A 12677-nucleotide genomic window follows, 5' to 3' on the forward strand; every position below is an offset into this window, starting at 1 on the left:
TGTGTGTGTGTGTGTGTGTGAGTGTGTGTGTGTGTGTGTGTGTGTGGCTCATTATCAGTCCTGCGTGATTCCAAATGGACTGATGTCTCTCAATGTCTGCCCTCGTCTCTCTGTTTTTTCTTCCACAACGTTTATGATCTTTTCTCATTTCTTGTCTCTGTTTCCTCCATCCACACGTCCACACGTCTTCCTCTCAGTTTGAGTCTCTCTCTCTCTCACACACACACACACACACACACACACACACACACACACACTCACTCACTCACAGATCCAGGTGGTTTGTGTCTCTGATGCAGCTAAAAATACAAGACGCAGGAGGAGAGACTCCCTCTGAATGATCCAGACATCATGAAATGAAGAGGCAGTTGTTCTGTCTCGACTCTCAGGTGTTTGACGCTCATGTCTAGACAACTGATTACAGCAAATGAGAGGCAGACAGACACAATAACACAGAGAGAGAAAGAAAGAGAGATGTCTGAATACTGGAGCTCATCCGTGAGCTGGAGTGAAATTCTACATGAGTGTCAAATGAGCAAAATCATATTTCAAAATCATGGAAAATGTCAATAGCCAAATGTTTGGTTATCTGTGTTTACAGTTTTATCTTGATTGATAACACACAATTCACCATTTTATCACAACTATAAACACAATTTCAAAACTACACACAGACTTCAGATATTCAAATATTTTAGTCAAAAACGTATTCTCTTTAATCAGAATACTGCACAGCCTAGAGAACACTAATGAGATCAGTTCAAAACACTGTTACAAAAACCTCCTTTTGGGGAATCAGGAATAATTTTGCAAGTCAATATCTGTTACAGTATGCAGCATAAATAGAGTGGTGCAGATACAGTCAAATTTAGCAATAAGCTTTAAGAAACCTTTACATATATATATATATATGTATATATATACACACACACACATTTAACTCTTCAATGTCTGCAGCAGGTACAAAACAGAGTAAAATATTAAATACATTCCATACGGAAATGTAATGACATACTGTATATCTCTCTATATCAAGAGTGATTGTTATCTATAAGGCTATATATAATTTCCACGTACATACATTCTCTGGGAAGATGAAGATATGAGTTTATAGCATATAAAAAATTCCCATAGCAAAATTTGTATGTGTGCACGTGTTAATAATATCTATATGATGATTTTTTTATATGGTATCATATGTAGCAACCATATGTCAACAATGTATATTTTATTTATATATGCAACTTTATTAAAACAACATATCTGTATGTTTATATATATATTTTTGTAATACATTTCTACCGTTTATATTTACTTATATAATATCAACATGTTTTGACAGGTTTTAGAATGGATATACGTGACATATATGTCCAAAAATGTATTACACATACATAAACATACATATTTGTATATACGTTAATATATTAAATTGTTCCAATTTCTAATATGTTTTTGCTTCATATGACAATATATTTCATTTATGGATATTTAACATATGTACGTACAGTATATAACATTCGAATATGGGGTTTTATAAACGTTCTATCCAGAACTGCGTGTTCATCTCAATAATGCTGAGCTCTTCTGCTCTATTTCTGGATCAAACGGATTAAGACTGAGAGGAAACTTGCTCAACGGAGTTTTGCTTTCTAACATCATGTGAGCGTCCAGCCGAATGAATCATCGTCTCTAAAGGTCTCAGACAGATTATGTTATCAGAGACCCAGAGTCTGATCAGGACACAGAGCTGAAGATGATCAGTAAAGAGAAAAACCTGCTTAAATAGTGTTGTGTGAGCAATGAGTGACTGTAATGAGCGCTGGTGTGAAAGACACAGAGAGAGAGAGACAGAGTGTTCATTCGGAGTGTGTTTTATGCTGCTGCAGTAGAGCGTCAGAGCCAGACATGAGCTCATGATAGCACACACACACACACACACTCACACTCACATTCACACACACACTCACACACACACACACACACACTCACACACACACTCTCACACACACACCCACTCACACACACACACACACACACACACTCACTCACACACACTCACTCACTCACACACACACACACACACACACACACACGCTAATAAGCCACGCTAATACCTCAGACTCAAGGTTATATGTTTCAGTCACTGTTGCTTGATGCATTTGCCATTCCACTATTGCAGCTGTCTAGTCAACGTACCTGTAGAATGTGACTGTCCACAGAGATGCGAGAGGAGGCCTCAAAAAGTGTGTGTGTGTGAGTGAGTGCGTGCGTGCGTGCGTGCGTGTGTGTGAGCGTGTGTGTGTGTCTGTGTGTGTGTGTGTGAGTGTGTGTGTGTGTGAGTGTGTGTGTGTGTCTGTGTGTGTGTGTTTATATACAAATTAGATGCAGTTTGTAAGATATAAACTGTTATGCGAGGAGAAAAAAAGTGCAATTTATCACTCAATTACTGTTCTTAACAAGCTGCTTCATGACATTGAGAACACTTCTAATATCAATTTTGTATGATAGTGAATATAATTGCTAAAATAAAGACTTTTATATCTTTCTCTGCAACAGTATAAAAAAATCAATCAATCAATCCAGTAATTACAACTTTTTATCTCACTATTCTGACCTTGTTTCTAACCCTGACCCAACTGATCAGTTGTATACCTTGAATAAAAGCATCTGCAAAATGCATAAATGCAAGTGTTATGTCATGACACGCTGCAGACTGCATCAGTACTGCGCTCCGGGTCACTGAGAGCCTGACAGAGGTCAGATTGTGACGGCAGACGGACACACCTTTCACGAGGTTGCTCTGACACGCTAAACAAACTACTGACCAAACTATATTTAACTATTCTAATGTGTTAAGAAGCTCGTACAGGTGTGGCCATCAGCTTCTGCAAACACACCGGAACTGTTTGCATTACTTATCTGTGCAGAATAATGACATTTAGTATTAGTCTGGGGCACTGGTTTTAGTTGAATGTTTTTAGGTAAACTTTTATTAGATATGTTTACGTTTATGTGCACACATTTTACCATAACAGGAATTAAAGGAATAGTTCACCAAGAAATGAAAATGCGCTGAAAATGTGAATCATTGAATCAGGAGAGAGATCTGCACAGATCAAGCAGTGTTTAAACAGCTCTAAACACATATGTGGCTGGATTCTGATGTGAGAGACAACAGCAGATGCACTTTTTCACTGCAGGAAGCGTTATTATGGATTATGGACTCGTATAAAAACGTCTTAATGCTGGATTAGTTTCAGCTTTTGTCTTCTCCAGATGTTAACTGATGGACTGGAGTGCTGTGGATTATTGTGATGTTTATCAGCTGCTTGAACTCTCATTCTGACGGCACCCATTCACTGCAGAGCATCCATTGCTGAGACACTGATGCAGTGCTGCATTTCTCCAAACCCGATGAAGAAACAAACTCATCTACATATTAGATGGCCCGAGGGTGAGAACATTGTCATTTTTGGCCGAACTATGCCTAGAAATTGTGTTTTTGGCCAGAGGAGGGCGCTTATTCTCTCAAATGGAGCTCAGATAGATGGAGTCAGTCTGTCAGCAGCACAATGACACTGCGACACTCACACTGAACATAAGAATCATGCCAATATTTCACAATGCAACACATTTTGATTTCTAATTCAAATCTCAAGTTAGAGGGCACTGATAATAAAAGAGTGTCTTTAAAACACTTTGGAGTCTGTCTGAAATAGCCTTGGTAAGCTCTAAACATATAAACTCTAAACGTGTGTTTTCTATTGTGTTGACTCTGATTGGCTCATGCACTCTGTGAAAGGCCAAGTCTGGCAGTGACGTGCTGCTGTCTGCCTCTAAGCCCCGCCCCCCGTGCGCTAGCCCCGCCCCTCTCGGGTTCCCAGCCAACTTGGACTTGAATGAGGTGCGCGCCGCAGACGGCTGGAAAGTAGTACTGACCGTCTGGGAATAACACCGGGAATAACACCGGGAATACTGGAGGACGGAGGCCAGACAGCGGAGCGGGGGTGGGGGGACGGAGGCTAAAGGAAAGCCGCTCCACAGCTGCCTGGAAGAAAGAAGCGTTGCCGAGAAAAGAGGAGAAGCCTGCGTCAATGTTCGTCCGTTTTCCGCGTGAGATTTCTCCGATGTTCAGCTTCATGGGTCTGATGAACGGAACCAGCGACACCCACACCAATGTCTCCTGTACGTGTAACTGCAAGAGATCCACTTCATTCCAGAGCATGGCGATCAGTGAGTATCCCTGCGCGGTGCTTCACTACACGATCCGAATCGCGGCGCTGGTTACACTGCATTGCGATTCGAATCGGCTTTCTTTAGTTTTGTGTTTAGATTAGTAACGGGCATTTATTCAATCCCGCGGTGTCTTTATGCGGTTATGTGGCTATTTAGACTGGTAAGCTCTCAGATAAACTCCTGGGAAAGTTTTGACGCGGACTAGTTTAGGTCGCGGAAGGATCCGGTTAGTAGGTGACGCGGTCAGAGACTGACTGACTCCTAGCTCGCTAAATATGAATTATGATCGAATTCACGTGGAGATGTTTGTGTTTAAAACTGAATAAGGATGATATCTGTGCGCTTGTCAGCCTCATTCAGGATGATCTGTTAAACGCAGCGGATATTTTGAAGAATCTAGTCCCTAGGTGTTTGGTTCATTCTTCAAAATATCTTCTTTGGCGTTTAACAGAAGACATGGGTTTCGGAACAATGTGAGTAAATGATGGCAGAATGTGAATTTTTGGTTGAGCTCTCGCTTGGCTTTTATTCAGACTGTGTTGCAGTTTCCTCACATGATGATATTATGATGCAATAACGTGCACATTTTCATAAGTGTTTTGAGGTCCCCAGGCCGGTCTGTTGATCAGACGGATGTGGGTTGCTCTCAGACAGTCAGACGGCTGTGTGTGTGACGCTCTGTCTGCTCTGAAATCCTCGGCTGGGAGTTGCCCGACTAATACTTCATGTGTAGTGACTAACTTATTGTTCAGACGGCTGCCCTCTGTTGTCCAGCAGACTCACTCATTCCTGGAATTCTCTCTGATTAACCCTCTTGCAAAATCTGTCTGCAGTTTCCAAGTAATCTTTCCTAAAGGAAAAGCTGAACAAATAACAAGGTGATATCAGTAAGAACTCGGCGTCTTGGGAAAAGGTCTGCTGGATTCCAGAGCAGAACTGGCTGTCCAGTAATAAATAATGTTCCTTGCGATCAAACGTCTCTATCTCTGTTTTCAGACGTCGTCTTGCCCTTGTTTGTCTAGACAGACTCTCAGTGACCTGATGATGTTCTCCGGAAATGAAAGCTAGTTTATCAAGTCACTCAGAGTTTGTTCTTCAACGGCTTGATTTGAGCTGTTTCTCGAGTGGGATTGTTTTGATTGTTTTTATTCTGCTGCTGTCTGTGAGGCGCTCTTGTTCCTGGACACGTCCTGACTGGGATTTCTCAAGTTGACTAAAATGTCCAGGTTTTGGCTTATTTGTGTGTTTGCATCGCTTTGGTTGTTCTCTGTAGATCCCGCCTTCTCACACACCACGATTGGTCGGTTGTGTAGAATGCCTGCACGCTATTGGTCAAGCTACTTTAAGTCATTACCTTGTTTGTAAGCAACAGGTAAACAAAGCCAAATCTGGGACACTTTAGGAAATTTAGAAATCCCGGCCAGGACAGAAAAGAAAGAGGACGTGTGGTCACCTGGTCATCCCGGCTTCTGTGATCATAAAGACGTGAAATCTCAGTGATGTTATTTTTAGACACATTTAAGCTTCATTCCTGTTATTTTTTGTTGATAACGCAGCCATGCTTGATTGTTGTCAGACGCACAAATCTAAAGATCATCATCATCTATGCAGCACGTGTATCAAATTAAAGGAATAGTCCTTTCAAAAACCAAAATTCTGTGATTAATTACTTACCCTCATGTGTGAATAAAAGCCCAAATTAAATCTACTTATGCACTTTTGAAGCATTTACCTTATTTAAGTTTTCTTTTAATGGCTTTCAATCACTCAGGTTTCATTAAAAATATCTTAATCTGTGTTTTGAAGATGAACAGTGGATTATGGATTTGTTATGACACAATGACAGAATTTTTACATGTTTACATCATTTTTACATTCACGTATTTGATAGGGCTGTATGATTTGAGGGGAAAATTCTCATTACTGTAAAAAACAAATGTAACAATTTTATGATTTTAAATGCATCATGATAGTAGCCTATTTGTTGTGCTGCCTTTAATATCTTAATATATTATATATATATATATATATGTATGTCTAATCAATTGAATTCATGAAACTTTAACCATTTAATATATCTGTGCGTATATATATATATATATTTTTTTTTTACAGTAATAGGGCATCACAGGAGTTATGAAACATGTCATTTAGTTATTTCTTTCTTTTGATTTGAGAAAGTTTTTGGTCTGGTGTTGCGTCTCTTTCTTTAAATGCGGGCGTCCGTGAGATCTTCACCGTGCAGTATCTGTCAGGATAAGCGAGAGCAGCTAGTGAGAAGCACACGCTCTCATCACAGACGCCCCCCGCTGCGTGTTTACGGGAACCCGAGCTTCTTCCTCTCCAGTGCTGATGAGTCTGTGTCTCGATGCATCAGTGACACACAGACTGCGCACACCGTACAACAGCAGATGCTTTGAGAGTCTTTGGATTTTTTAAAAAGAGGAACTACATGCAGACACAGATCAGCTGAAGATGCATCACAGAAAACATGTTTCTGCTCCCTCACTTCGTTTCACTGGAAAACTGCTGCAGTTCCTCAGTGCTTTTAGTAGATAATAAAAAATAGGTGCGAGGGCCCTCTTGGAATTGCTGTTTTTTCTTCTTCTCCAAAGTGAATCGCATTTTTGAGGGCCTAAGCATGCTCGCAAATTCACGAAACTTTGCACGCGCATCAAAACTGGCGAAAATGTACATCTGATATGGGTTTCGGAATTCGATAGCACCAACTATAACATTTCAACATTTCGTACGTGTATGAAATTCAGTACATGCATGTAAGGTCCCAACACCTACAGAAAAGTCTCTTGGAGCGAAGTCCTAAACGCAACAGGAACTCAGCCTTTTCGAATTTCCTCTACGAGTTCTGTGCAGTTTTTGCCATTTTCAGGCCTCGTATTTTAACGAACTCCTCCTACAGTTGTGATCGGATCATTTTCAAATTTGGTGTGTGTAATCATAAGGCCTTTGCGATGTTAAATTGCAAAGATCTTGAGTTTTCGTCGAAGGGCGTGTCCCTGGCGGCCTGACAAAGCTTGATGTTTCGCCACGAAACAAAGTTACTGTAACTCAGGCAAGTTGTGTCCAGTCTGCCCCAAACTTCACACGTTTGATAAGAGTCCTGTCCTGAACACATCTAAAGGCCAATATTCAGTTATTGTCATAGCGCCACCAGCTGGCAGCAGGAAGTTTGGCACATAGAAATGACTTTGACATATTCCTCATTCCTAAAAGTCTAAATAAATGACTTAATTAACTTTTTGAAGCGTTTGCCCCAGTTGAAGTTTTCTTTCAATGATTTTCAAACACTTAGGTTTCATTAAAAATATCGTAATTTGTGTTTTGAAGACGAGGAAAAGTCTTATGTATTTTTATTGACATGAAGATCAGTGAATGATGACAGAATTTTCATTTTCTGAGTGAATTATACCTTTAACAATTATATTTCACATTATTTGCTCACAGGGCTGCACGATTTGGGGGAAAAAAATCAAATTATTTGTTTTTCTGATAAAAATTATGATTGCAATTTAAAATGTGACTTAAAAAAATTACACGTCTGCTTTGCTTGTTTGTATGTCTGCAGATTAAATATCAATATGGCTGTAATTGCTATAATGATAATCGTTATTATTCTTACTAAACTATAAAAATTACTAAATTAAAACAAAATAAGAAATACTGCTATTGAAACTTTTCACTGCAAAATGAAAAAAAAATCAATATTTAAGAAAAATAATATAGTAATAGTAATTTTATTGTATGTTACAACTGTAAAATTACAATACTAATAATTATATTTTGATGGAAAACTGCTGTAAGCCTTACAGTTTCTCTCTTGTTGATGAACGTTTCTCATTACAAGTTTGTGAAATGGTTTTGTGATTTGATAATCGCGTATCGTGATTTCAGTTGATTTGGATTAATCGTACAGCTCTGTTTGCTCATAAAGTTGACTGCTGCTGCTCGTCTGCTCTCTCTGCTGTTGATTCGGGGTTTGTCGTGTCTTTGTTAAGTCGCCGCTCCGCTCATTATCCGGCCTTGACCTCGTGACGCATTGCTGTGTCTCTGAGGCCCGAGGCAGAGCTTTCTGATACGAACACATCTGTGTGGATCAGGCGCTGAGGAAACACACCGCTGTGTTCTGCTCTTCACAGAACAGGAAGAGGAAACAGCTGCGCTCCAGAACGCGTGTTTCAGACCCACGGCTACATAAGAGCCTGTCCGGTTCAGCAACAATGTGTGCTGAAGAGTTCGCTCTGTCATGTACTCAGCCTCACGCCGTAGATCCTCAGTGTCTTGACGAGTCGGTTCCTCACAAACACTATCATATGACTTCAGAGGAACAGAAACTAGACTGAAAGTTTGGAATAATTCTGATGTTTTGGAATTTTTTAAGTCTCGTCTGCTTACCAAGGTTGCATTTATTTGATCCAAAATACAGTAAAACACTGTAATATTGTGAAATGTTACTACAATTTACTAGGGCTGGGTTTTTATACAATTTTCACAATTCGATTCTCATTGATTAGCTTTCGATTCGATTACCAATTTGATTCAATTCAATATCGCTTATTTGGGATACATATCAAGTACAGTCAGGGTTTAAATTGGGCCGGGGCTGAGCATAGACTGTATAATATTTTAAGATTCTATTGCTGAGGCAAGGCTCACGCAGCCTCTCCAGGAGAAATCAAAATCAATTGAAAATGGAAAGTGTTTATATTTAAAAGGCAGTTAGTTAGGCAACATCAAACAACGTTTTCACCATTACGACTGTTTAATAGTTCTATAAACAGTTCAATAAGCAAATACAATAATATTAGGTCGCTTACATTTTAGGCGGAAACAGCGCATCTCACAGCAACCGCCGATTAATTGCTGATTGATTCCGTGTTTTGAAGTTTCATTAGCCCATGCATAAACATCTGATGAATCTGCCGTTTGAACGAATCGTTAGAATGAATGACTCAGTGACTCATTAAACGCTCACTACTGGCACCTACTGGCGTTTTAATTTCGTTGAAATGTATAATTTCCACCATAATTTCTTGTTTGTATATTCAAAAATATTTAAAAGAATCTCATAATATTATTAAATGCAGTTGTATTTACACACACACACACACACACACACACACACACACACACACACACACACACACATATATATATATATATAAGCTCGATACCATAGAGTCCCCTGGGTACTGTACATGCCAAATTTTCCAAGGAAAAAAAATACTAATGCTGTAAAATATACATGAAATTCAGTTGGTACTACATTACTATAATATTGAAGGTTAAAATTGACTGATTTGTTATGATGATAAAGTTACAATTACATAATAATATTTCTACTTCAATTCGTTTTTTTTTAAATATAAACATAATGGTGGCTGTCATAAAAACTTGATGGATTTATTCAAACATAAATTAAACATTGAAGAACAGTAAAATTTATAATGAATATGTTATATGGTGCATATATTTAGTAAAATACCCCTCTCTACAGTTTATTTTGAATATGTTTTTTCTGAGGTGAATGTGACGTTACGTGACATTGTTTACGAGCCGTTATATTGACGTCTTTACGTGACTGAAACACTGATTGAGCGATTACATGAGACGGGATACAGATTGTAAAGTTGTACTCTTTCTTTTAACTGATCTTCGGATGTTTAGTCATGTTTATTTTGTGCTATAACTAGTATTAAAGCGGAGGACATGATCAGTTGTTCACGTGCGCCTTGCGCTGCCGCGTCTGTTGAACTGAAGAAGTTGTACTCTTTCTTTTAACTGATCTTCGGATGTTTAGTCATGTTTATTTTGTGCTATAAGTAGTATTAAAGCGGAGGACATGATCAGTTGTTCACGTGCGCCTTGCGCTGCCGCGTCTGTTGAACTGAGACGCTACAGCGATCTGTCATCACATTAAACAGCGTCCAAAACGGCATTTATTGTTTGAATACTGCAATACAATGGACAGAATTTGAAATCTGAGACTTTGTTTCATATTGAAAGTACCAAAGCACAAAGCTTATTGCGATATATTGGATGGGAGGTGCCCTTCAGTGTTCCGTCCATTAACTGAAAACAGGCTAGACTAATCAATTCTTGGGATTTAAGAATCGATATCGTTCCGTAAAAATGAGAATCGATTAATATCAAGATATCGATATTTTTTACCCAGCCCTACAATTTACAGTAACTGCTTTCTATTGAAAATTGTGTTGAGAATTCTAAAAATTCAGCTTTATGTTACAGAAATAAGTAAAGTTTTAGAATATGTTCACATAGAAAATAGCTATTTTAAATTGTAATAATATTTCACTGTTTTTACTGTATTTTTGCTCAAATGCAGCCTTGGTGAGCAGAAGAAACTCATGGTATAGTGTATAATAACAACTATTAGTATTATTGTAATATCATTTTAAGGTAGTATCTGGATGGATTTTGAAAACTTGTTATCGTTTATTCGCTCTGAAAGTGATTCCAATGATATATCGTTCCTCTGTGTCGTTATCATTATACCCTGCTGTGGACTTCACTATATTATTTTTACATTTATAGTTTATTGTTCTCAGTATGTAAGAGCTTTTATGGACAGATGTTATGGTGTTTTTGTCATTTTTGAAGCTTGTATGTGAAAATGATTCGTCATAAATCAGGTGTGGAGAGACTCATGAGTGAGTAAATAATGATAGAACTGTGATTTTCGGGGTGAAATGGTCCTTTAAGGTTCCTGTGCTGAACATTGGTTGATGGTTTAATGTTCTTGATCTCTGAAATGTTTTTTGTGTTGAATTTAGAGCTGTTGAAGTTAACGCGATAAACACACTAATGCAATCTCATTTAAAAAACAGTGCCGTTAATGCAGGTTCAGGGTTGCCAAGTCTGTGGTATTTTTGATTTGATTGCATCCAATAATCACAAAGAGCTTTGTGCTTACTTCTGATAAAAGCAAAGTATTAGCTCTCATATTCTGTCCATTTTATTACAAAATTCAAACAGTAAATGCAGTTTTGACGCTCTTAAATATGGCACGACAGATCGCTGAGTCTCTTCCACTTTAATACAAAATAAACATGAATGAGCATCAGAAGGTGTTTAAAGATTCAGAACAACTTACTGAAATGATTTTGACGCTCTTAAATATGGCACGACAGATCGCTGAGTCTCTTCCACTTTAATACAAGTTATAGCACAAAATAAACATGAATGAGCATCAGAAGGTGTTTAAAGATTCAGAACAACTTACTGAAATGATCACGTGGCATGTAATCGATCAATCAGTGTTGAGCATTTCAGTTTTTATTTGAGTGTGATAATTATTATATCTGAACATAAATATCAGTTGAATATAATAGTTTGGGCTCTGTTATTCATTAACCTCAAATATTATAGTAATGTACCAAATAAGAGGGTTCCCTGTATAGTTTAAACCATTAGTTAGGAGAGATTTTTTCTTTAAGGGATAGTTCAGCCAAACATAAAAATTCTGTCATCATTAACGCACCCTCATGTTGTTCCAAACCTGTACGAGTTTCTTTCTTCTGTTGAACACAAAAGAAGATAGTTTGGTTACCAAACAGTTGACGGTAGCCACTGACTACCATTGTGTGGAAAAAATTACTATGGAAGCCAATGGCTACCGTCAACTGTTTGGTTAATGTTTGACTGTTTGGGCCATTGAGTTATTGATGTACAAATCCTAATAACAAAGTGCACTTCAGTAAACTTTATACTATAAAAAAATGCAGTTCTTGGCCCAAACAGTCAAATGTCAACCAAACAGTTGACGGTAGCCATTGACTTGCATAGTAATTTTTTTTCATACTATAAAAGTCAATGGCTACCGTCAACTGTTTGGTTACCAATAATCTACAAAGCATCTTATTTTGTGTTCAACAGGTTAAACAGACTCATTCAGGTTTGGAACAACATGAGGGTGAGAAAATGATGACCGAATTTTCATTTTTGGGTGAACTATCCCTTTAAGAAAACTAAACTGTTGGTATCAGTTCTGAATAATCGGCTATGGCCTGAGAGGTGTAGTATCTGTGCTGTCTCTGCTTTTTAGTCTGTTCCGTCCGTGAGGAATCAGAGTTTGCGCCGAAGAAATGGGCCGATGTGTGAGTGTGTGTTCGTCTCAGACGGATCCCAGTGTTTTGTCTGTGACCGCAGACGAGGAGCGAGCTTGTGCTCCGTTATCTCTCTCAGTATCGGTCACACGCGGCTACATGCCTCGGCCGTGTGTGGTTTGGATCAGGATCTGGTTACAGAAGATCATGAGAAATTGTGAAACCTGTTTTTCTTCCGTTCTCAGTCTTTTGTGGTTTTCCCCTTTCCTCTCTCTTCCTCGTAGTGAATGTGTGTGTGTGTGTGTGTGTGTGTGAGTGAGAGAGAGAGAGTGTGTGTGTGTGTGTGTGTGTGTG

At 38.6% G+C, this 12677-nt stretch overlaps 1 protein-coding gene across 3 annotated transcripts in view; it reads left to right on the forward strand.

Annotated features, from left to right (window-relative positions):
• The first annotated feature begins 3848 nt into the window (after nucleotides 1-3848).
• The window catches only part of LOC107556738 (protein TMEPAI-like), a 29409-nt gene continuing 20580 nt past the window's right edge, over nucleotides 3849-12677 (forward strand). The window contains exon 1 of one of the 3 annotated variants that reach the window (XM_016239928.1): nucleotides 3849-4236. In XM_016239928.1, the coding sequence (XP_016095414.1) occupies nucleotides 4098-4236 (139 nt within the window). In that variant the 5' untranslated portion in view covers nucleotides 3849-4097. The remainder of the gene's footprint in view (nucleotides 4237-12677) is intronic. The other 2 variants (XM_016239929.1, XM_016239930.1) reach the window with 2 other exon arrangements.

This window comes from Sinocyclocheilus grahami, unplaced genomic scaffold (assembly GCF_001515645.1).
Source record: "Sinocyclocheilus grahami isolate Dianchi unplaced genomic scaffold, SAMN03320097.WGS_v1.1 scaffold577.1, whole genome shotgun sequence".
Taxonomy (NCBI): Eukaryota; Metazoa; Chordata; class Actinopteri; order Cypriniformes; family Cyprinidae; genus Sinocyclocheilus; species Sinocyclocheilus grahami.